This window comes from Hemiscyllium ocellatum, chromosome 13 (assembly GCF_020745735.1).
Source record: "Hemiscyllium ocellatum isolate sHemOce1 chromosome 13, sHemOce1.pat.X.cur, whole genome shotgun sequence".
NCBI classification, from domain to species: domain Eukaryota; kingdom Metazoa; phylum Chordata; class Chondrichthyes; order Orectolobiformes; family Hemiscylliidae; genus Hemiscyllium; species Hemiscyllium ocellatum.
In genome coordinates, this window is record NC_083413.1 from 35772169 (window position 1) to 35796889 (window position 24721).

Here is a 24721-nt window from a genome sequence, read left to right on the forward strand (position 1 = left end):
TTTGTCAGGAACAACCTCCCCTTACTAAATCCACGTTGACTTGTTCTAATCTGACTGTGCTCTTCCAAGAATTTAGAAACCTCATCCTTAATGATGGATTCTAGACTTTTACCAACAACCGAGGTTAGGCTAATTGGCCTATAATTTTCCATCTTTTGTCTTGATCCTTTCTTGAACAAGGGGGTTACAACAGCGATCTTCCAATCATCCAGGACTTTCCCTGACTCCAGTGACTTTTGAAAGATTTCCTCAGCCACCTCTCTCAGAACTCTAGGATGTATCCCATTGGGACCAGGACATTTATCAATTTTAAGACCTTTGAGCTTTTCTAGTACTTTCTCTTTTGGAATGGCAACCATACTCAACTCAGCCCCCTGACTCCCTTTAATTGTTGGGCTCAGTATTTGTAAATAAGTAATATGAGTAGAGATCATACCTTAACAGAGTTCCATTATCAAATGGGAAGAGAGCAAATCATAATCTAGTGTAATAAATTACTGTCGAAAAGTGTGATGCTGCAAAAGCACAGCAGGTCAGGCAGCATTCAAACAGCAGAAGAGTTGACTTTTTGGGCATAAACCCTTCATCAGGGAAGTTATGAAGGGGTTATGCCCAAACCATCGACACTCCTGCTCTTCGCTTGCTGCCTGACCTTCTGTGCTTTCCCAGCACCACACTTATTGACTGACTCTCCAGCATCACTTTCTTCAGTAATAAATCACTGTCAATGAGATACATTTATCTGCATCCCACTTTAGTCTTAAGCCTATTCTGAACACTATTAAAATCCCAAAGTGAACAAGTTTTATGATTACTGTATTTACCTTCCTGTGGATATATATTAAAATGCATCAGCTATATAACCTTCATACAATTATGTGATTTATTTCAGCAAGCATTGATCATCAGGTACTGAATCTAATTTTTAGAAATACAAATTGTTTGCATACTTACATTGTACTGATGCAAGCAATATTTTAATCTATTTAGTGCCACTGTACGGTCATCGCCCCAAACCACCAGCTTGGCAATCATTGGATCATAGTGTACAGAGACTTCGTCACCTGAAAAGAAAATGAATATCCACTTGTATGGAAAAAAAGACATTTACTTAAAATGTAATTAAAATGGTAATGCCTGGCATAACTTCAATACCTTGCTTGACTCCAGTTTCAATTCTTGTAAAAGCATTTGGTACAGGTGTTGACAGATGGATTAAAGGCCCGGCACCTGGCATAAAGTTATTACTTGGATCTTCTGCATAAATTCTTGCTTCAAATGCATGACCTTTGACGGAGAGTTCTTTCTGTGTCACAGGAAGTTCCTCTCCAGCTGCAACCTGACATTTGATGAAAAAATATCAATTCGTTTTCAATCCTCAACAGGATTTGTAATTGTTCTACTTATAGAACATCTATTTTATTCAAATTAATTAAAATACATTGGACCAGATCATGTTTCTGTGTGATTTCATGCACACACTAAAGATCAACCATGGCATAACAGAATTAATTCTTTATTCTGATTTCTTCCACTCATTAATGATCCTTCAAGGAGACAGTAGCATTGTAGTATAGTACTGATTAGCAATGGAGAAAGTGAGGTCTGCAGATGCTGGAGTATCAGAGCTGAAAATGTGTTGCTAGAAAAGCGCAGCAGATCAGGCAGCATCCAAGGAACAGGAAATTCGATGTGAAGGACTCATGCCCGAAACGTCGAATATCCTGTTCCTTGGATGCTGCCTGACCTGCTGCGCTTTTCCAGCAACACATTTTCAGCTACTGATTAGCAATCTAAAGCTCATGGATTCAAATTAATGACAAGTTGTGGATTCCAAATAATAAATGAGATATTTTGGGAAAGCTGTGAAGAAAGGTCACCGTCACCTTCCCAGAAACAGATGATAGTTAATCATGAAAGACCACCAGGGCTCTCGTAACTGTTGTGATTGATTATTACTCATTCTTACATAAAGCTATCTCTTTGAATACCAGTTCAAAATTTTTACCTAATGTTTAAGATACCTTCCCTAAGATCCAAGACTCTCAAATTCCATTTCTGCTCCAAAGTTAGTACATTAAATTTGATAATATATTAAACAGGGTCAATTCAAATTGGTGGCATAGAGAACAATTCAAAAGTACAGGCTTTATCCCAGAGGTTACATAAGCTGTGAGATAAACCTACTTTTTCAGTAAAAAAACTGAAAGAACTGCAGATGCCATAAGTCAGAAACAAAAAGAGAAATTGCTAGAAAAGCTCAGCAGGCCTGGCAGCATTTGTAGACAGAAATCAGAGTTAACGTTTTGGGTTGAAGGATCACACAGAACTAAACAATCTACTCTTCCTTAACAGTTACTGTAACATCCTCTACCAAAATGTCTCCTGACGCATGCTGCACTTAGCTACACTTCACACTTTTAGCAGCCCTATCTGTCACCCCACTAGCATGTTTGAAGGCATGGGGTCTTACATAACATGTGGCCTGTCTGCCATCTTGCTATCCACTCATTCAGATGTAGAAGAGCCATATCATACACAAAACATTAATTCTGTTTCTCCCTCCACAGATGGTGGCAGACCTGCTGAGATTCTCCAACATCCTTTATTCTGGTCACTCACATTGCCTGGCATCTCTCAACTCCATCCCAAATGGGGATGGAAGTCTCACCCTGAAACAATGAAGGTTCTTCCCAATATAAAATAACTGTACTTGAGGATTCTTGTGCTGTATTAGCCAAGAGTCCCAGGTTTGTCCCACCTGCTCCCGTGGTGTGTAATAATATCTCTGCACGGGTTAATTAGAAAATATATAATGTCGCTGTGTTGAATTTCAAGTGGACAATCTTGTAATGGACGTTTCATTGGTGGAGGATAGGGGCAAGTGATTACAAGGATTATATTCCCAGTTAAATCCAACTCAAGTTTTCCAAGATGTTGCGACGTCTTCAACCATGCAACATCACCATGCTCACTGCTAATCAAATGTTATATAGAGATTCGTGCATTATAAAGATATGGAAATAACAGTAAAATACAGAGGAACATTGATTATCTGAACAACACTGACGAGGAGTATTTTGTTTGATTAGATTAGATTAGACTACTTACAGTATGGAAACAGGCCCTTCGGCCCAACAAGTCTACACCGACCCGCCGAAGCGCAAACCACCCATACCCCTACATTTACCCCTTACTTAACACTACGGGCAATTTAGCATGGCCAATTCACCTGATCCGCACATCTTTGGACTGTGAGAGGAAACCAGAGCACCCGGAGGAAACTCACGCAGTCACGGGGAGAACGTGCAAACTCCACACAGTCAGTCACCTGAGTCGGGAATTGAACCCTGGTCTCAGGCGCTGTAAGGCAGCAGTGCTAACCACTGTGCCAACGTGCCACCCGTGCCGTTTGGATAATTGAATGCCAGATAATACAGTTTAGCTAAGCATTGGGGCCTTGCGATCTCGTCCGGATAATCCAAAATTCGGATAATCGAATGCGGAATAATCAAGGTTCTTCTGTAGTAGAGAGTGGAAACCTTTAGATATTTTTTAACCTTTTCTGGTATATGAATAAAACTGTAGTTTGAGTCCAAACATTTAGCTACTTTCCATCAGTTTTATGAAAGTTGTGACTTAAAGGTTTAAGCCTAATAGAACATAAACTATGAGAAACAACTATTTTCACCCACCCGAAGTTGCCATTCAACAAGATCAGTTCCTGTTATCATCTCAGTGACTGGGTGCTCCACTTGTAATCTTGTGTTCATTTCCATGAAATAAAAATTATGCTGAGAGTCCATGATAAATTCTACTGTCCCTGAAAACCAAGACATATTGTGAATCCATGACTTTTCATCACAACTCAATATTCGATTAGGCAAATTGTTTATCACTCTATTTGGCACAATATGTCATAAAACAACTCATCTGCAAAAGTCAAAGTTACATTGAAATTGTGTTTAGGTTCATATTCACATCCAAATAGCAGCAATCTCTTTTGTGCGAGTACAAAATGTCTCTTTTTAAAATGTTCAAGATAAATAGATTTAACATTATGTGAAAAATGTCAAAGTGAGGGAACTACTAATTAGACAGATAATTATGATGCTTAGTTTTAAAATGTAACTTAGAGACACTTGCGAATTAAATTAGATAACTAGTTAGAATACAATCATAACACACAATGTCAAAGGATATAGGGAGAAAGCAGGAACTAGGTACTGAGTTAAATGATCAGCTAGGATCATACTGAATAGCAGACCAAGCTCAAAGGCTGAATGGCCTATTCCTATAACCTATGTTTCTAAATTAAAGTTGAAATTGAAAAGTATTGGTACATAATACTTAAGTAGAAACAGAAAGAAATTAAAGTTTCAATTTGTTCAAAATGTATCAATCCTGCTTATGAATATGTGCAGGTGCATCGAAGAGTATCTCTATGGACAATAGCAACTTCAGTCATCCATTATATAAATGAAATTGACAAATGCAGGAGTATATGGAGAAGTCCTTAAATTAAGTGTTTGGAAAGAAAAAGTAAGTAAAATCTGTCTGACTGGGACTTATCTTTTAGTTTAGTAGCATTGCCTTTTGAGGAAAGGATATCTCACTGACTGCATGATATTGTTACATACATGCAGTAGACCTAGGCCAAAGTTTTAATGGGACCTATCCAAAAAGTATGAGGTAGTGCGAATATTTGGCATGGTACATGATTTCTCAGGATATTATGGTTTATCCAGGCGCAGCACATGAAATGACACTGTGTAGCTACTTTACAAGTCATGCAAACATCTGGTACATTCATAAGATGATATTGGATGATGAGGCTATGATCTAAAACATGTTGGTTCAAATGATAGCAAAGACATTTTTGAGCTCACATTGTTATCAACAATTTCATTTTCCATTTTATGTAAACCTAACTGTGAAGCCAATGAAGGTCATCATATTCAAATATTAAATACAGCAGAAGAAGGTTCAATTTCCAGAGCTATTGCTGCTACTTTTGAAACGGGAAGGGGAGGGGAATCAAGAGTTGGAAGATAAATTTAGACGTTCTTCACAATTTCAGTGTATTCCTTCAAAATACAAATGTATTGCAACATGCTATAATCAGCATAGATTTATCACCAGAAGTTGTATAGTTCTGTTTCAAATAGCAATAAGCAATGATAAACAGGAATTACAGAAGTGGAAATAACATACATTATATAATAGTTTCAATACAAATCAATGCATTATGTTGATGGGACTTCCTTTCTTTAACCTGAGAAATAAAGGTAGGAGCAGGCAACTGTGCATAACACCATATTTTTTGTTTTGCAAAGAGCAAAGGAGAACAAGACATTAGGAATTGATGACTAAATGACATCTAAAAATAATGAAAGCTTTAAAAAGCCTGTGATTCTAAAAGAAATGAATGCCTGAGGGATAAAGGGTTTTAGTTTTGCAGTTTTGGGGAAGGATAAGTTAGAGGAGAAGCACATGTTTCGAATTGCAATTTCGCCAAACTAGAGAGATCCAAGGTACAAAAATTTATATATGGAGTTTCTCCTATCAACCTGATGTACAAAATGCAAGTGACACAACAACAACTTGCATTTCTATAGTGCATTTACGTAGAAGAATATCTCATGTTAACAAAATCTGACACTGAGCCACATCAGGAGAGATCAGGATATGTTATCAAAAACCTGGCTAAAGAATCATAGAACTCTTACAATGTGGAAACAGGCCATCTGGCCCAATAAGTCCACACCAACCCTCTGAACAGTCAATTACCCAGACCCATTACCCAACTCTATATTTACCCCTGACTAATGCACCTAACCCACACAACACTAGGGGCAATTTTAGCATGGCCAATTTAACTTACCTGCACATCTTTGGATTGCGGGAAGAAACTAGAGCACCTGGAGGAAACCCAAACAAACACTGGGAGAATGTGCAAATTCAACACAGTCTCCCAAGGCTGGAATCAAACCTGGGTCCTGGGCACTGTGAGGCAGCAGTGCTAACCACCGAGCCCCCATGCCATCCCAAAGAATCAGGTTTTAAAGGGATGTCTCAAAGCACAGATTTAAGGAGTCAAATCCAAAATCCCAGTTCTGAGGAAGGGTCACTGGACCCAAAACAAACTCTGGTTTCTCTCCACAGATTCTGCCAGGCCTGCTGAGCTTTTCCAGCATTTTCTGTTTTTGTTTCCAAAATTTGCTGTCGAGACAGCTGAAGGAACTGTTCCTAATGTAAAGCACTAGAAATTGGGGATCTGGAGATCAGAATTGGTGAAGAACAGAGATACTAAGATTTATAGGAGGGGAAGAGTTAACAGAGGTAGACAAGTGCAACCATGGAGGGACTGGTAGCCAGTAATGAAATTTTATATTCAAGATATTGGCTCCCATTGACTACATTGTCAAGCAACGTAGGCCGCCAAACATAAGTGATTGGAACATGGATCAACTTAAGAATCGGACAACAGAGTTTTCGTTAAAGTCAAGTTTACAAAGGGTGTAAGTTGGGAAATTAGCCAGAAGAAGAGTACAGTCTGGAAGCAACAAAAACACGGTTGAGATTTCAGCTTTTCAGAAGTTGTTGCGAAAATTGACAATGTAATGGAAGTGAAAGTAGGCAATCTTGGAAATGGAGAGAATGTCACAAGGTCACGGGTGGCACGGTGGCTCAGTGGTTAGCACTGTTGCCTCACAGCACCAGGAACCCAGGTTCGAATCCCACTCAGGCAATTGTCTGTCTAGGGTTTAGACACTGGGAGAATGTCCAAATGTGGGTTTCTTAATGTTCTGGTTTTCTCCCTTAGTCCAAAGATGTGCAGGTCAGGTGAATTGGCCATGCTAAATTTCCCATGGTGTTAGGTGCATCAATCAGGGTTAGTATAGGGTAGGGGAATGGGTCTGAAGGGTCGGGTGGACTTGTTGGGCCAAAGGGCCTGTTTCCATGTTGTAGGGAATCTAATCTAGTCAGTATGGGTATCTGGACATTATTTGATCTTTTCTAATATTGGAAAACCTGAGGAACAAAGTATACTGAAGGACAAAAACACAATACCACAGAATGCTGTAATACAGATTGTCCTCCTGCCACATAGATCCCTTCACCTTATTGCACTCTCTCTCACCCTGATCATTTCTCCATAAGAGCCATAATCTCCACTCCCTTAAGTCCAAGGAGAGTGGATTTGAACATTCATTCGAACAATAGGTTTAGCCATTCATGGCCACATCTTGCTGCATCACAAAGCACTGATAGTTGCTGCTATTCCTTTATCAAAAATGCTCAATATTCCAAGACCATCCAGGAATACAAAAATAATATCCAGCTTCTCTTTTACTATTACAAACTACCTTCTTAAACCCTCTCCTCAGACTCTTCATCCTCATTCTCTAACGTAAAGTAAGAGATATTTTGGACTTCTTTGTCATCTGAAGAGCTGCTCCTGCAACTTCCGTTTTCCTACAACATAGAGTCATAGAGATGTACAGCATGGAAACAGACCCTTCGGTCCAACCCGTCCATGCCGACCAGATATCCCAACCCAATCTAGTCCCACCTGCCAGCACCCGGCCCATATCCCTCCAAACCCTTCCTATTCAAATATCCATCCGTCAACTTTTTAAAAGTTCCCTCTGTCCTAGCTCTGTACCTGCATCTTACAAAGGAATATAGGACTTAAAAGCAAGGGTACAGAAGCACAGTAGGTCTGGCAGCATCCGAGAAGCAGGAAACTCAATGTTTCCTGATGAAGGTCTCCTGCCCAAAACATTGATTTTCCTGCTCCTTGAATGCTGCCTGACCTGTTTGCTTTTCTAGCACCACTGTAATCTAGACTCTAATCTCCAGCATCTGCAGTCCTCACTTTCGCCTTAAGAGCAAGGGTAGGTCATTTGTCCTTTTGAGCTTGCTCCAATATTCAATCAGATCATGGCTTATACAGTTCTTGCCCAGACTCCACATACACCATACCCTTGACTCCCGGACCTATCAAAAATCTAACTTTGCTTTGAATAAAGTCAATGATCCAGTTTCCATGATTTTCTAAGAAAGGGAATGCCATACACTAAGAACCACCAAAGAAAAAGTTTCTCCCTATCTCTCTTAAAATGGAGATCTCTTCTTATTTGTGTCCCTGGTTCTGGTTCCAGTTTCTCTTCTCTCTCTCTCGTCATGCTGTCAATTAATTCACTCATAAGTCTCCCGGCCTACTTCCTCAGACCTAACGCTAATAAACCACTGACCATCCAACTACAATTTCAAGCTACCTTCACCTCAAAAAAAACCTACAACTGACCCCTCGATTCTTGAAAATAAGATTTAATCTTGAACTTTCCTCTTAATATTGAACATGCTGTTGCTTCCCAAACTATGCCCAATTTTTCCGACCTCCAGTTAGGTTATTGTCCAGATACAGTAATTGGTTCTGATATAACACAACAGTTCGGTTCTCATGTGATTGCACATCATAAGAAAATCGTGCAATAGTTGAAATCATGTTATAGCCAATACAGGTAAGAAAGGTTAACAGTCTAAAAATAATGTCGAAGTTCTTCAATCGCATTAAAGCCAATTCACATTGAACAAATGCACGTTATAGCAGAACCGACTGTACTCAAGTCATTTATCAAAGTCACAATTTCCATCCCATCTGAATATAACCAATGTAAATTATCTCTACTCATCTGTCTTGACCTCCCCATAATATCTGAGGCTGCTGACTACAACATCCTCCTCCAAAGCCTCTCATCTAGCTGGAAGGGAATGCAATCTCCTGATCTTATTCCTAACTATCCAGCAGTAGCCACAGAATTATTTGTAATGGTTTCTCTTCTTACTGCTGCATCATTATCACCTGTGATTCCCAATAATATATCCTTGGCTCCCTTCTAGTTTTTTGTTCATGTGCCATTAATAGACATCTTCTGAGAGCACATCAGGTTCCACATGTTCATTGACTACATTCAGCCCCACCTCACCATCCCCCTTCAACCACTCCATTCTGCCTAATAACGGCATACTGACTGTCCACCATCCGGCACTGAATAAGGTTAACTTTTTTAAAAATTAAGTGCAGTCCTGCAAATGATTGGATAGACTATACTTGCTGAGTATTGTGTGCAGTTTTAGCCTCATGATCTGAGGAAGGAGATTTTAGCTATGGAGGGAGCGTAACAAAGGTTTACCAGACCGATTCTTTGAATGGCAAGACTGACATACGAAGAGAGAATAAATCGTTAGGACTATAGAAGAAGAGGATAGGGGAATGCAGATGAAGTGGAAGTAAGTGGATTAGTTTAGAATGGCATCATGGTCAGTCCCACTCCCTTTCCAACATCATAAACCTTGACCTTACACCTCGGCTTCTGTCTGGGCAGCCTACAGTCTGAAGGACTCAACATTGAGTTCTCCAATTTCAAATAACCTCCCTTCCCATCCCCCGACTCCCTTCCCAGCTTCCACCTCCATCCCCACATCTCCTCAGTATCGGGATACATTCATCCCATTGACGAACCATGTCAGAGCTTTTACCTACCTTCACCAATCCCACGTCACCACCCTGCACCCCCCCCGCCACACCCTTTATCTGCAGTCCCCTCTACACCTACCCGCAGTCCTGAAGAAGGGTTACAACCAAAACTTCAAATTCTCCACCTCCTGATGCTGCCTGGCTGGTTGTGTTCTTCCAGCCTCCTGCTCGTCTACTTTGGATTTCAGCATCTGCAGTTTTTTTTTGTCTTTAATCATAGTCAGTGCAGACGTTTTTTTAAAGTTCATTTGTGGGATGTTGGTGTCACTGGCTGGCCAGTGCTGTCTCTAGTTGCCCTTGAGAAGGTGGCAATGACCTAGCTTCTTGAACAGCTGCCATCCATGTACTGGAGGTACATGGATAGGATGAAATAAATATATAAAGGTTGAAGTTAAAATTATCAAGGACAACCTGGCTATGATGAGATTAAGTTGGTATGATCAGCAAGTTTGCAGATGACACAAAGATTGGTGGAGTAGCAGAAAGCATAGGGGACTGTCAGAGAATACAGGAGGATATAGATAGACTGGAGAGTTGGGCAGAAAAGTGGCAGATGGCTTTCAATCCAGACAAATATGAGATAATGCATTTAGGCAAATCTAATTCCAGAGCAAATTATACAATGAATGGAAGAGCCTTGGGAAAAGTTGATGGGCAGAAAGATCTGGGAGTGCAGATCCATTGTACCTTGAAGGTTGCTGCATAGGTGGATAGAGTGGTCAAGGCGGCATATAGTATGCTTGCCTTCATTGGACAGGGTATTGAGTATAAGAGCTGGCAAGTCATGTTAAAATTGTACAAGATATTGGTTCGGCTGCATTTAGAATACTGTGTATAGTTCTGGTCGCGACATTACCAAAAGGATGTGGATGCTTTGGAGAGGGTGCAGAGAAGGTTTACGAGGATGTTACCTGGTGTGGAAGGTGCTAGCTATGAAGAGAGGTTGAGTAGGTTAGGTTTATTTTCACTAGAAAAAAGGAGAATGAGGGGGACCTGATTGAGGTTTACACAATCATGAAGGGTATAGACTAGGTGGATAGAGACAAGCTTATTCCCAGGGTGAAGGATTCAATAACGAGAGGTCATGCTTTCAAGGTGAGAGGTGGAACGTTTAAGGGGGAACACACGTGGCAAGTATTTCACACAGAGGGTGGTGGGCATTTGGAACGCATTGCCAGCAGAGGTGGTAGAGGCAGGCACGGTAGATTCACTTAAGATGCATCTGGACAAATGAATGAGTAGGTGGGAAGCAGAGGGATACAAATGCTTAGGAATTGACCGACAGGTTTAGACAATAAATTTGGATCAGCTCAGGCTTGTAGGGCCTATTCCGGGGCTATAAATTTTCTTTGTTCTTTGTTCTAAACCTGGATGAGGTATGAATTTGGGACTAGAGTATACACTTGTTTCTTATGAGATTGAAATAAGATTGGAATTCGGATAATGACATGCCTATATGACCATGTAAAGTACTGAATGTTTTGGTATTCAATTATTCTTGCAAGTCTCAAAAATACTCTCCCTGTGTTCACCTGGATAATAAATGACTATAAACTTGCTCTCAGACTCTTGTAGCCAATTATTGGAAGTTAGCAAAATAAGGTGGCCATGAAACTACTATCGTAAAATCACATCTGGTTCATTAACATCTCAAGGAAAAGTAAGATATCTGTTGTGTCTGAAGAAGGGTCACTGGACCCAAAACAGTAACTCTGCTGTCTTTCCACAGAGGCAGAAGTGGGTACTGCAGATGCTGGAGATTAGAGTGGTGCTGGAAAAACACAGCAGGTCAGGCAGCATCCAAGGAGCAGAAAAATCATTTCAGGCAAAAACACTTCATCAGGAATGAGGCCTGCTCCTCAGATGCTGCCTGACCTGCTATGCTTTTCCAACATCACTCTAATCTTGACACTCCACAGATGCTGCAGAACCTGCTGGTTTTTAAAGAAATTTCTGGCTTTGTTTCTGATTTCCAGTATCCACAGTTCTTTGGCTTTTCTTTATTTACCTAGTTTATTTAGCCTTATGTGACTCCAGAACCACAACAATGTAGTTGACTTTTAAATGCTTCCTAAGTCAACTGGGAACTGGCAACAAATGCTGACCTTGCCAAAAATGCTCACATCCCAAAAGAAATTAAAACAAAGATCACATCACATGTTACTCATCCCTGCGCTAGCTGATCTTCTGAGATTTCAAAATATATTCTTGTTTTCAAATTTCCCCATGATTTGGCTCCTCTCCATCTCCGGAATCTCCTATGGCTTGACAAACCTCCCAGATAACACTTTTCCAGATCTGGCGACTTGCACACCTCCTATTTTAATTTCTCCACCATTGATGTCCTTGCTTTCATTTGAAGAGTCCCCACTGTTTTGGAATTCTCCCCATAAACATCTCTGTCCCTTTGTCCTCCTTTAAACATACCTCTTTGACCATGTTTTTGGGCATCTGCTCTAATATTTCCTTGTGTGGCTCGGTGTCAATTTTTGTTTGGAAACAGTCCTGTTTTATTACATTTAAATTGCTACATAAATGCAAATACTTGTTGTTGTCCTGTTCCTTTCTGCTCAGCTCTTATTTACACTCTGCTCCTATAAACAGAAAAACATTAAATTAAAAGTTGCCATTGAATTACTTTAACCTTTTGCCTTTGAACAGCTTGACAAAATGGCATCAGCTATGCTTGGAGAAAAATCCTCATACATCTTTTTAGCCCCTGATAGACCACTGATTTTAAAAAGTCTAGAGTCCACAATAAGGATCTGATTCTATTATTTGTATTGAATGTTTACTTACCAGCTCCGACATAATTGACAGCTTTAGCAGCTTGGACAGCAGCTTCACCAAGTCTTCTCCTCACATCAGGGCTAATTCCAGGCTACAATCAAAGTCCAAGAAAAAATATTTAGATTTTATATGCACATGAGACTTGAAGAACAGATTACGTTTCAGTTCGAAAAGTGTATCTACAGTAGCATTGCGCCTATGGTATTGGACAAGTAGTTCAGAGTCTGAAGGTAATAATCATGACAGCAAGCTAAAATTACACCACAGCAGCTTGAATTCAGTTTTAAAAAGCTGCTCTCAATAGATTTTTGTGGCTGCAAACACCCACAAGTTCACTAATAACTTTTAAGGTTTGGCTTGTCAGTCACTGTTAGCTGACATTTGAAGTGCTGAACAAGTCACTAAGTTGCATCAAACTACTGAGCAATTTGAGAAGGCTGTCTATGATCAATGCAAAATTGGACGGGCAACAAAGGCTGACCTTTCCAGCTTGCCAACATTAAGTAAATTTAACAGAATCCTTATGAAAAAGTATGTTGAAGTATAGTAACATATGAACCTCAATAAGGTCCCAATAAAGTCATAGGTTTTTTTTGTTTTGTTCACGAGATGTGGTGTCACTGGTCATGCCAGAATTTATTGTCCATCCAGAATTGACCTTGAGAAAGTGATGGTGAGCCACCTTCTTTAACCACAGAAGTTCTTGGAGTGCAGGTACACTCCACAGTGAAGCAAACTCCTAGTTTTCATCTCGTGACTACAAAAACAAGAGAGTGGTGGTATAATTCCAAGTCAGATAGTATGTGACTTCCTGGGGAATTTGCAAGTGGTGATGTTCTCTTGTATCTGCCTTCCTTGTCCTTCCAGGTGATCAAAATCATGGTTGAAGGAGTCTAGATGAGTTGCTGCAGCACAACCTATAATGGTACACGCTATCGTCACTGTATATCGAATGTGAAGGAAGCGAATGTTAGAGTGACCACTGCACAGTCCTTGTGGAGACCAAGTCCTGCCTTCAAATCGAGAATCCGTCACTTTGCATGGCACTATCACCATACTAAATGCAAACAGATTTTGAACAGATTTAGCCACTCAAGGCGGAACACCCATAAGGCTCTGTGGACCAGTAGCAGCAGCAGAACCATACTCCAATGTCATCCATGATATCCCTTTGCTACCTTTACCACCAAGCCAAGAATGAATATTGGTTCAATGCAGATTGCAGGATCAGCGTGAGGCAATACCTTAAAAAATGAAATATCAATCTGGTGAAGCTACAACACAGGACTACCTGCGTGCCAAACAGCAAATGCAGCAAGTGATGGAGAGACCTAAGCAATCCCACAATCAACAGATCAGATCTAAACTCTGCACAGTGTCCTGCCAAGTCCACTTGTGGATGGCGGAACAATTAAACAATTTACTGGTGGGAGAGACTCCACAAATGTCCTCGTCCTCAATGATAGTGACCTCAGCACATCAGTGCAAAAGATAATGCTGAAACATTCATAATAATCTGAGTTGATGATCCATCCCAGCTTCTTCTAGAGACCCCCATCTTACCCCCAGTCTTCAGCAAATTCAATTCACTTTACTTGGTATCATGAAATGATCAGAAGCATTGATTACTGCATAGGCTTTGGGCCCTGACAACGGTACTGAAGACTTATGCTTCAGAACGAGCCACACCTCGAGCTAAGCTATTCCAGTACAGCTACAACACTGACACCTGAGAGAATGTTTCCCCTTATGTACAGTGTATACAATAAAAGGTACCAATTTAAGGCTGAGATGAGGAAGAATTTCTCCCCTCAAAGGGTTAAGAGTCTTTGGAACTCCGCGTCATAGAGAGCAGTGGAGGCACAGTACGTGTGTATATTTCATAGGGAACCAATGATTATGGAGAAAGGGCAGGAGAATGGCTGTGAGGAATGTCAGATTAGCCATGATCTTATTGAATGACAGAGTAGGCTCAAGGGGCTGAATGGCCTATCCTTTCTCTTATTTCTTATAGACTTACCACCAGACAATGTAGAAAATTGCCTAGGTACGTCCTGTACACAAAAAGCAGGACAAATCCAACCTGGCCAACTACCATCCAGCAGTCTGCTCTTAATCATCAGTAAAGTGACAGAAGGTGTCATCAACAGTACTATTAAGCAGTACTATCAATACACCTGCTCAGCAACAGTCTACACACAGTTTGGGTTTTGCCAGGGGTTGTCAGCTCCTGAGCTCATTATTTTCTTGATTCAAGCAAGGACAAAATAGCTGCACTTCATATCAAGGTCACATTTGACTAGCAAAACTGGAGTCAATGGGAATCAAGGGGAAAACTCTCTATTGCTTGGCACATAGGATAATGGTTGTGGTTATTAGAGGTCAATCACCTCAGCTTGAGAACATCTCTGCAGAAAGACTTTAAGGTAGTGTCCTCGGCCCAATCATCTTCAGCTGCTTCATCAATATCCTTCCCTCCATAATAAAGGTCAAAAGTGGAGATATTTACTGATGACTCCACAACATCCAACACCACTTGCGGCTCCTCAGATACTGAGACACTCCATGTCCAAATGTAACAAGACTTGGATAATATCTAGGCTTGGGCTGAAGTGGCAAGTAACATCCATGCCAGATAAATCTCCGATAAGAGAAACATAACCATCACACTTGGACATCCAATATGTTCCCATCACTGAAACCCCAACTACCAACATCTTGAGGATTACCATTGACTAAAAACTGCACTGGACTAGCCATATAAATACTGTGGCTCCAAGGGCAAATCAAAGGCTAAGAATACCGCAGCAAGTATCTCACTCCTGACTCCCTAAAATCTGTCCATCATCAACAAGACACAAGTTAGGAGTGTGATGAAATACTCCTCACTTGCCTGAATGAGTGCAGCTTCAACGGCCCTCAAGAAGCTTGACATCATTCAAGTCAAAACAGCCCATTTGCTTGACACCACATCTACAAGTATTCACTCCCTCCAGACACTGAACAGAAGCAATCTGTACCATCTTACAGATGCACTGCAGAAATTTGCCAATGATCCTTAGACAGCATCTTCTAAATCCATGACCACTTCCATCTGGAAGAATAAGAGCAGCTATTGCACGATAACACCATCACCTGCAAGTTTCCTTCCAAGTCACTTACCATCTTGACTTGGAAATGCATCACCATTCCTTCACTGTCGCAGGGTCAAAATTCTGGAATTTCCTCTGATTACATTGTGGATCAAACTACAAAACATGAACTGTAGTGGTTCAAGAAAGCAACTCATCACCACTTTCTCAAGGGCATCTAGAAATGGGCAATAAATGCTGGTCCAACCTGTGATGTAAATGTTATAAGAGTGAATAAAAAAAGCTGATAGGACTCCTGTGGTGCGATATTATTGGGTCAACCTCTGAGCCAGGAGGTTTAAATCCCAGCTGTTCCAGGGTTGGGTTATAATGTATATATAAACTGGCTGATTAAAATACCTATCCTGAGGAAATCCTGCATTGATATGCTTGGGTCAAGATATTCACCTCCAACAACTACAACCACCTTTACTTGTGCCAGGTATTATTTAAAACAATGGACAGTGTTCTCCCAATTCCCATTGAATCCAGTTTACTCAGGGTAGCTCGATGCCATATACATGTAATTACTTCCTTGGTATAAAGGGCAGTCACCCTCACTTCATTAATTATTTTCATGCATAACTTGCAAACGAATACAAATTACAGACTTAATAAATTATTTCTGAGGTTTTGGTTCATTTGACATTATAAATGTTCTTCTCTGTTCTCGTTTTTCCACAACACATACCTGCAGATGGAGGAGAGCTGACTGGTGACCAATCCTGAGCCTCCATTAAGGTCATCCTTTAACTGTTGGCTGAGAGGTATATCTGAGTGAATCAAGGTGATCATAACTTTCTTCTCTCTTTTTCCACTGGGCAGGCAATTGATTCCCCCTAGTCACTAATTGCATCAATGACTCCTAGCAAACTTCGACCTGCTTTTCTTCATACCCCAGCCACCTTTTCTCATGTTGTAGGTTTGCTTGCTGAGCTGGAAGGTTGATTTTCAGATGTTTTGGCACCATACTAGGTAACATCTTCAGTGAACCTCAGGATGAAGCACTGGCGGTGCAGCCTTTCTATTTATATGTTTGGATTTCCTTGTGTTGGTGACGTCATTTCCTGTGGCGACGTCATTTACTACGGTGATGTAATTTCCTGTGCTTTTTCTCTGGCGATAGTAAATGAGTGAGGGACATGACCCGCTCTCACTAGTATCCTTAAGTATGGATGAGGAAGGACACCACTTTGACTGGGACAACACATCCATCCTAGGACAAAGCCAAACAGAGACATGCACGAGAATTCCTAGAAGTATGGCATTCCAAGCGGAACTCCATCAACAAACTCATTGACTTGGATCCCATTTACCACTATGAGAAAAAGAACAGAAAATGACATAACCAACCCAAGGAAACTCAAACATATAAATAGAAAGTGGGCTCACCACCATCCAGAGACTCACTGAAGATGTTACCTAGTATGGTGATGAAATGTCTGAAAACAAACTTTCCAGTGAGCAAACCTACATACAGAACCTCAACCTGAGCTACAAATCTTCTCAAAATTCACAAACTCTTTTTCATAAATAAGTATTATATAGAAATTATTCAAAAACTTTATGATGTACCCTTAACCAGAGAAAAATAAAAATGGTTCAGAATTCTCCACACTGAATTCCAGCAGTGATTGCATCTACAGAGGAAACTCGATTATCTGGCATTCTATTATCTGATTATCAGATTATCCGGCAAGATCGCAAACAATGTTATCCAGAATTCGATTAACTGAACAAAATACTCCACGTCCGTGTCCTTCGGATAATCGAGGATCCTCTGTATCTGATTTGATTTTAGATACAATCGAGTATATTAAAACGAGTAGATTGGGCATTGGACATGTAACTAGATCATGGATAGAATTTGTTATTTATAAAACCACATTACATAGAATACAATAGTAATCCATTATTAGGGTCTTAGCTACACATGAAAGAAACTTACTGGTGCAGAGAGCTGGCTTTGGTAGAATTAGTAAATAAGTGTTTAGTCAGCGTGTTTAATGTACCAGCTATGTGTAACCCACTTTATATACTTAAAAACAATATAAAAATTATTCTAAACCATTTAAGCATTTTGCCAGGTGTGTTAGTTCCTTTCTCTCTATATATATATATCTCTTTTAAAAGCTTTTAATCTGACAATTCATGTCCATTCAGCAAAAAATATTACATTTTAGAACCTCTACTGAATCTTAAAAATGGATGTGATTCACTGAAATTCCCACTTATGATTATTTCTCTGTGGTGGTATGGGTAGTTTCGAGTTTGGGTCAAGCTTTGAGTGCAAAAGCTTATGATAGTGAATGCTGACACGGGAGACATAGTTTTAAATTGAGGGGTGATAGATTTAGTATAGATATTTGGAGTAGTTTCTTCATTCAGAGAGTAGTAGGGGTGTGGAACGGACTGCCTACAACAGTAATAGGCTTGCCAATGTTAAGGGCATTTAAATGGGCATTGGACATACATATGGATAATAATAGAACAGTGTGGACTAAATGGGCATCAGATTATTTTCACAGATCAGTGCAACATCAAGGGCCGAAGGGCCTGTACTGCGCTGTAATGTTCTATGTAATCTGCGTATAAAATTTTGCAATCTTTTACGCTGACTTCCAAATGTGCTTTTTTTTAATTGACATCGTACAATCTAATAGAGTTACCCCAGGTGCTTCTTCAATAATTTTTTGATGTCTTCTTTGTACACTGCAGTCTCTCTCAAACAAATAGACAGCATTGCCGTACTGGTCTCCAAACACTTGTACTTCTACATGCCTAAAACAAAAACCAAATCCATTAATCCACTGGAACAGGAAATATGCTGCATTGGCAAATATATCTCATTGTTCTCTTCCCCATGTCATATCATTTACTAGTAGTTGTGATAGTTGCACTTAAATTGGATTTAATTCAGTGCCATTAATTGGGGAATAGTAATAACTGGCATACAAGTAATATTTCAAATAATATGCTTCCAGATTTCTACATAATTTGTGCCATCCAGAATGATAAAAATCAACTCAAGAAGGATTTTAAAAAGTCAAATTTCAGAACAGGAGCTCCATACCTTGGGTTGTCAACAAACTTTTCTATCAGCATAACATCATCATCAAAGGACTTCCTTGCTTCTCTACGTGCAGATTCCAACTGTTCGATGAAATCAGCCTCTGTTTGAGCAATACGCATACCCTAAGCACAAACACAGAACAAAGTCATTCAAAATGTGAATGTGTATGAACCTTATCGTTTACCCTGTTGTCCTTTATCTCATTTCACTGGCCTTAAAATTGTAGCCAGGCACTTAATGGCCATTAATTAGCCACTAAAGGGCCTCAACTGCCATGTGAGTAGATGGGTAGCTCTACGTCTCTCCTGCCTTTTGTAAAATTTCAGCCAGCTATGGACATGTAAAGGCATGGCAATTTTAAGGGTCTCCTTGCCTGCGTAACTACTGTCTGGGGACTGTAACATTCTGCTCAAGGTTCTGTTATCCTGCGGTTGCAGTTTAACTCAAAGCAGTGCTCCAGACTAATCACCTGTCCCATTTACAGCTATTCAAGATTGATTATTTGTAATATTCCTAACTTTTCCTGATAACTTACCCATTCCATACTACATATCAGTATTTCACTGCAATTTTCTCAGAACTTGGATGTTTCTTCTGTTCCTTAATGATGAAATTTAACATAAGTTTAATGTGACTAACTTCAACTATTATTTTTATTGGAGCAATCTATCTTGGAATCCCATTTAATGATGTTCAGCAACTGAACTGTTAAAAGCACTGAAGCTACTATTATTTCCAAATTGTTTTCAGTTAACACCATTCATTATGTCCTTCGCATTTACCTGAAGGTGTGATGCTTTATATTTAATTTGCCATGATTCTATCCACATTCCTCTCTAAATCTTGGTGCAGTGCAAGTCAATCTTGGAATTTAATCCAACACAAGCAATAAGAGGAAGAAGCAAATTACCACAGAAGGTGGAATCTGTACTGAAATCAAAAATATGCTGGAAATCACAGCAGGTTAGACAGTATCCATGGAGACAGAGCAAGCTAACATTGAGTCTAGATAACCCCAGACTGTCCGCTTCTATCTCCTTCCCAAAATTCACGTCCTGGTAGACCCATCATATCAGCCTGTTCCTGTCCCACCAAGTTTCATTTCCTCCTAACTCTCTCCATCCTATACAAAAGAGAAGTGAAAACTGAATGTTGCTGCCCACTTGCACATAAAATTTGCCATTTCACCCATGCATGAATATATAAGATGAGAATGTAATTACACGAGTGAAAACTACTCTAATCAAAAAAAAAGACTGTGTGGAGGGTACGTAAGGAAAGGATTTTTTTTTCATTTATATAATCTTACTTGGCAATTTTGAGCAGAGGGGATGGAGGCTAGGGCAGCAGCATGCTCCTCTTGCAGAATGTGGGAGGTAAAGGTCACCAATGGTGTCCCTGCTGACTTCGCCCACGAGAAGTGCATCCAACTCCAGTCCCTCACAGACCACTTGAGGGAACTGGAGCTGGAGCTGAATGAACTTTGGATCATTCAGGAGGCTGAGTGGGTGATAGAGAGGAGTTATAGAGAGGCAGTCACACAAGTTACAGAATAAAGGTAGCTGGATGACAGTCAGGAGAGGGAAAGGGAATAGGCAGACATTGCAGGGACTCCCTGAGGCCGTTCCCCTCAATAATGTGTATACCGTTTTGGATACTGTTTGGGGACCAACCAGAGAAAAGCCACAGCAGCCAAGTTTCTGGCATTGAGCCTGGCTCTGCGGCTCAGAAGGGAAGTGGGGAAGAATAGGAGAGGCAAGAGTTATAGGAAATTCTGTCATCGCGAACGAGACTCCCAAGTGATATGTTGTCTCCTGAGTGCCAGGGTCAGGGATGTATCGGATCGAGTCTACAGGATTCTGCCCTGAAGCTCTTCAACCATGTCCTGAAACAAATTCACTACTACAGCCACATTTGCTTCCTCAGTGCCTGCCTCCATAACCAACTCATCCCACACGGACTCCAGACCACCTTTATACGAGCAGAATTTGGATCCGAACAGGACAAACAGTACAGACTACAGATTCAAAAACATATATTCAACAGTTTCCTCATTTCCCCTTCCCCTACCTCACCCCAGCTCCAAACTTCCAGCTCAGCACTGTCCCCATGACTTATCCTACCTGCTTATCTTCTTTTCCACCTATCCACTCACCCCTCCCCCCCCGACCTATCACCTTCATCCCCTCCCCCACTCACCTATTGTACTCTATGCTACTTTCTCCCCACCACCACCCTCCTCTCACTTATCTCTCCACCCTTCAGGCTCTCGGCCTGTATTCCTGATGAAGGGCTTTTGCCCGAAACGTTGATTTTACTGCTCCTCGGATGCTGCCTGAACTGCTGTGCTTTTCCAGCACCACTCTAATCTAGACTCTGGTTTCCAGCATCTGCAGTCATTGTTTTCACCTAGGATTCTTCAGGGGGAAGGTGAACAGCCAGAGTCTTGATACACATCGGTATCAATGACATAGGTGGGGAAAGGGAGGAGGACCTGAAAAGAGAATATAGGGAGTTAGGTTGGAAGTTAGAAGGCAGGACAAGCAGAGTAATAATCTCAGGATTGCTACCAGTGCCACGTGTTAGTGAGGCTAGGAATTGAGAGCGAGTACAGGTTAGCACGTGGCTGCAGGGCTGTCGAGGAGGGAGAACTTCAAATATGTGGATCATTGGGATACCTTCTGGGGAAGGTGAGACCTTACAAGAAGGATGGATTGTACCTGAATTGGAGGGGCATCAATATCCTGGGTGGGTGGCTTACTAAAGCTCTTTGGGAGGGTTTAAACTAGATTGGCAGGGTTTGGGTCCAGATCTACTGATCAGATGATGGAGTATACTATAAGACATAGGAGTGAAAGGAAGACCTTTTGGCCCATCAAGTCCACTCCGCCATTTAATCATGGCTGATGGACATGTCAACTCCACTTACCCGCACTCTCCACATAGCCCTTTGGTCCTTGTGAGATCAAGAATTTATCAATCTCTGCCTTGATGACATTTAACATCCCGGCTTCCATTGTGCTCCGTGGCAATGAATTCCACAGGCCTGCCACTCTCTGGCTGAAGAAATGTCTCCTCATTTCCGTTCTAAATTGACCCCTCTCTAATTCTAAGGCTGTGCCCACGAGTTCTCGTCTCCCTGACTAATGGAAACAACTTCCCCACGTCCACCCGTTCTAAACCATGCATTATCTTCTAAGTTTCTGTTAGATCTCCCCTTAAGCTTCTAAACTCTAATGCATACAATCCCAGAATCCTCAACCATTCATCGTGCGTTAGGCCTACCATTCCAGGGATCATACGTGTGAATCTTCGCTAGGCACGTTCCAGTGCCAGTATGTCCTTCCTGAGGCGTGGGGCCCAACATTGGACACAGTATTCTAAACGGGGCCTAACTAGAGCTTTATAAAGTTTCAGAAGCACATCGCTGCTTTTATATTCCAATCCTCTTGAGATAAATGACAACATTACATTCGCTTTCTTAATCATGGAATCACAGAGTAGGTAGAGAAGAGCCAGATACAGCATGCAGAGTCTGTGAGGAGTGATTGGCACTTGATAGGGCAAAGGTGCAGTCAGTATGATGGGTTAAAGTGTGTCAATTTTAATGCAACAAGTATCAGGAATAAGGATGACAAACTTAGAGCAAGAATCGGTACATGGAACTATGATATTGTGGCCATTACGGAGGCTTGGATATCACAGTGAAAGGATTGGTTGTTGGATGTTCCAGTGTTTTGATGTTTCAAAGGAACGGGGATTGGAGGTAAAAGAGGTGGAGGAGTGGCATTGCTAATGAGGGATAGTATCACTGCTGCAGAAAGGTCGTCGAGGAGGGTTTGTCTATTGAATCAGTATGGGTGGAAGTCAGAAACAGAAAAGGAGCAGTCACTTTATTGGGAGATTTCTACAGACCACCCAATAGAAACAGAGACAGAGAGGAGCAGATTCCTCCCACAATCCAAAGGTGTGCAGGCTAGATGAATTGGCCATGCTAAATTGCCCATATTGTGAGGTGCAATAGTTAGGCCAAGTGTGGGTAGTGGAATGAATCTGGGTGGGTTACACTTCAGAAGGTTGGTGTGTACTTGTTGGGCCAAAAGGCCTCTTTCCATACTGTAGGGAATCTAATCTAATCTAATTTTGGAAAAGTGCAGAAGTAACAGGGTTGTTGTCATGGATGACTTTAATTTCCCCAATATTGATTGGAATCTCCTTAGTTCAAATGGTTTGGATGGAGCAGTTTTTGTCAGGTGTGTCCAGGAAGGGTTACTAACTCAATACGTAGATAGGCCAATGAGAGAGAAAGCTATATTGGATTTGGTGTTTGGCAACGAACCAGGCCAGGTGTTAGATATCTTGATGGGAGAGCATTTCGGTGATAGTGATCACAACACCCTGACGTTTAGTATACTCAGGGAGAGGGATAGAAGCACATGGTATGGGGAAGTATTTGATTGACGGAAGGGGAATTACAATGCTGTTAGGTAGGAACTGGGCCACCTAAATCAGGAACAGATGTTCTCAGGAAAATGCACGACAGAACCGTGGAGTTGTTTAGGAAGCACTTGCTGATACCGCTGGACAGGTTTGTCCCACTGAGGCAAGGAAGGGATGGTAGATTGAAAGAACCTTGGGTGACAAGGGATGTGGAACATCTAGCAAAGAGGAGGAAGGAAACTTACTTAAGATTGAGGAGGCAAGGATCAGATAGGGCTCGAGAGTTACAAGGCAGCCAGGAAAGAACTGAAGAATGGACTTCGGAGAGCTAGAAAGGGGCAAGAAAAAGGTTTTAGCAGGTAGGATTAAGGAAAACCCTAAGCCATTCTGCACTTATGTGATGAACAAGAGGATGGCTAGAGTAAGAGTAAGACCAATCAGGGATAGTGGAGGGAAATTGCACCTGGAGTAAGAGGAGGTCCTTAATGAATACTTTGCTTCAGTATTCACTACTGAGAGGGACCTTGACGTTTCGGAGTACAGTGCGAAACAGACTGATATGCTTGAACAGGTTGATGTTAAGAAGGAGCATGTGCTGAAAACTTTGAAAATCATCAAGATAGATACATGCCCTGAGTCACATGGGATATACCCTCGGTTTCTATCAGAAGTGAGGGAAGAGATGGCTGCATCTTTGGCAATGATCTTTGCCTCCTTACTGTGAACTGGAGTAATGCCAGATGGATGGTGGCAAATGTTATTCCCTTGATCAAGAAAGGGAAAAGGGATAATCCTGGGAATTACACACCAGTCAGTCTCACGTCTGCGGTGGGTAAAATATTGGAGAGGATTCTGAGAGACAGGATTTATGACAAGCTGAAAAAGCTACTGTTTGATTTGAGATAGTCAGCGTTGTTTTGTGAGGGGCAGGTCATGCCTCGCAAACCTTATTGTATTATTTGAGGATGTGACAAAACAAGTTGATGAAGGTAGAGTAGTGGATACGGTGTACATGTATTTTAGCAAGGCATTTGATAGGAATCCCCATGGTAAGTTCATTCAGAAAGTAAGGAGGTATGGGACACATGGGAATCTGGCTACTGGATGCAGAATTGGCTGGCCCATAGGAGACAGAGAGTGGTGGTAGACGGAAAGTACTCAGCCTGGAGCTTGGTGACCACTGGTGTTCCACAGGGATCAGTTCTGGGACCTCTGCCCTTTATGGGTTTTATAGATGACTTGAATGAGGAAGTGGAAGGATGGGTTAGTAAATTTGCCAATGACATGAAGGTTGGTGGATTAGAGATAGTGTGGAGGGCTTTTGTAGGTTACAACGGGTCATTGATAGCATGCAGAACTGGACTGATAAGTGGCAGTTGGAGTTCAACCTGGGAAAGTGTGAAATGATTCACTTTGGAAGTTCGAATTTGAATACAGAATACAGGATTAAAGGCAGAATTCTTGGCAGCGTGGAGGTACAGAGGGATGTTGGGGTCCATGTTCATAGATCCCGGAAAGTTGCCACCTAAGTTGATAGGTTGTTAAGAAGGCATATGGCGCATTGGCTTTCATTAGCAGGGGGATTGAATTTAAGAGCCGCGAGGTTATGCTGCAGGTCTACATACCTCTGTTTAGACCACACTTGGAATATTTTGTTCAGTTCTGGATGCCTCATTATAAGAAGGACGTGGAAGCTTTTAGAGAGGGTACAGAGGAGATTTACCAGGACGCTGCTTGCAC

The 24721-nt window shown here is 41.2% G+C and overlaps 1 protein-coding gene across 2 annotated transcripts in view; it reads right to left on the reverse strand.

Annotated features, from left to right (window-relative positions):
- mccc1 (methylcrotonyl-CoA carboxylase subunit) overlaps window positions 1-24721 on the reverse strand; it is an 88541-nt gene that overhangs the window by 39769 nt on the left and 24051 nt on the right. For both annotated transcript variants that reach the window (XR_009645363.1, XM_060834747.1), the window contains exons 7-12: window positions 18542-18663; window positions 18138-18249; window positions 12347-12428; window positions 3696-3823; window positions 1156-1339; window positions 955-1064 (exon numbers count right to left, since the gene is read on the reverse strand). Coding sequence is in view for 1 of the 2 variants with exons in the window: in XM_060834747.1 (XP_060690730.1) it covers window positions 955-1064; window positions 1156-1339; window positions 3696-3823; window positions 12347-12428; window positions 18138-18249; window positions 18542-18663 (738 nt within the window). In the remaining variant the exon portion in view is untranslated. The remainder of the gene's footprint in view (window positions 1-954; window positions 1065-1155; window positions 1340-3695; window positions 3824-12346; window positions 12429-18137; window positions 18250-18541; window positions 18664-24721) is intronic.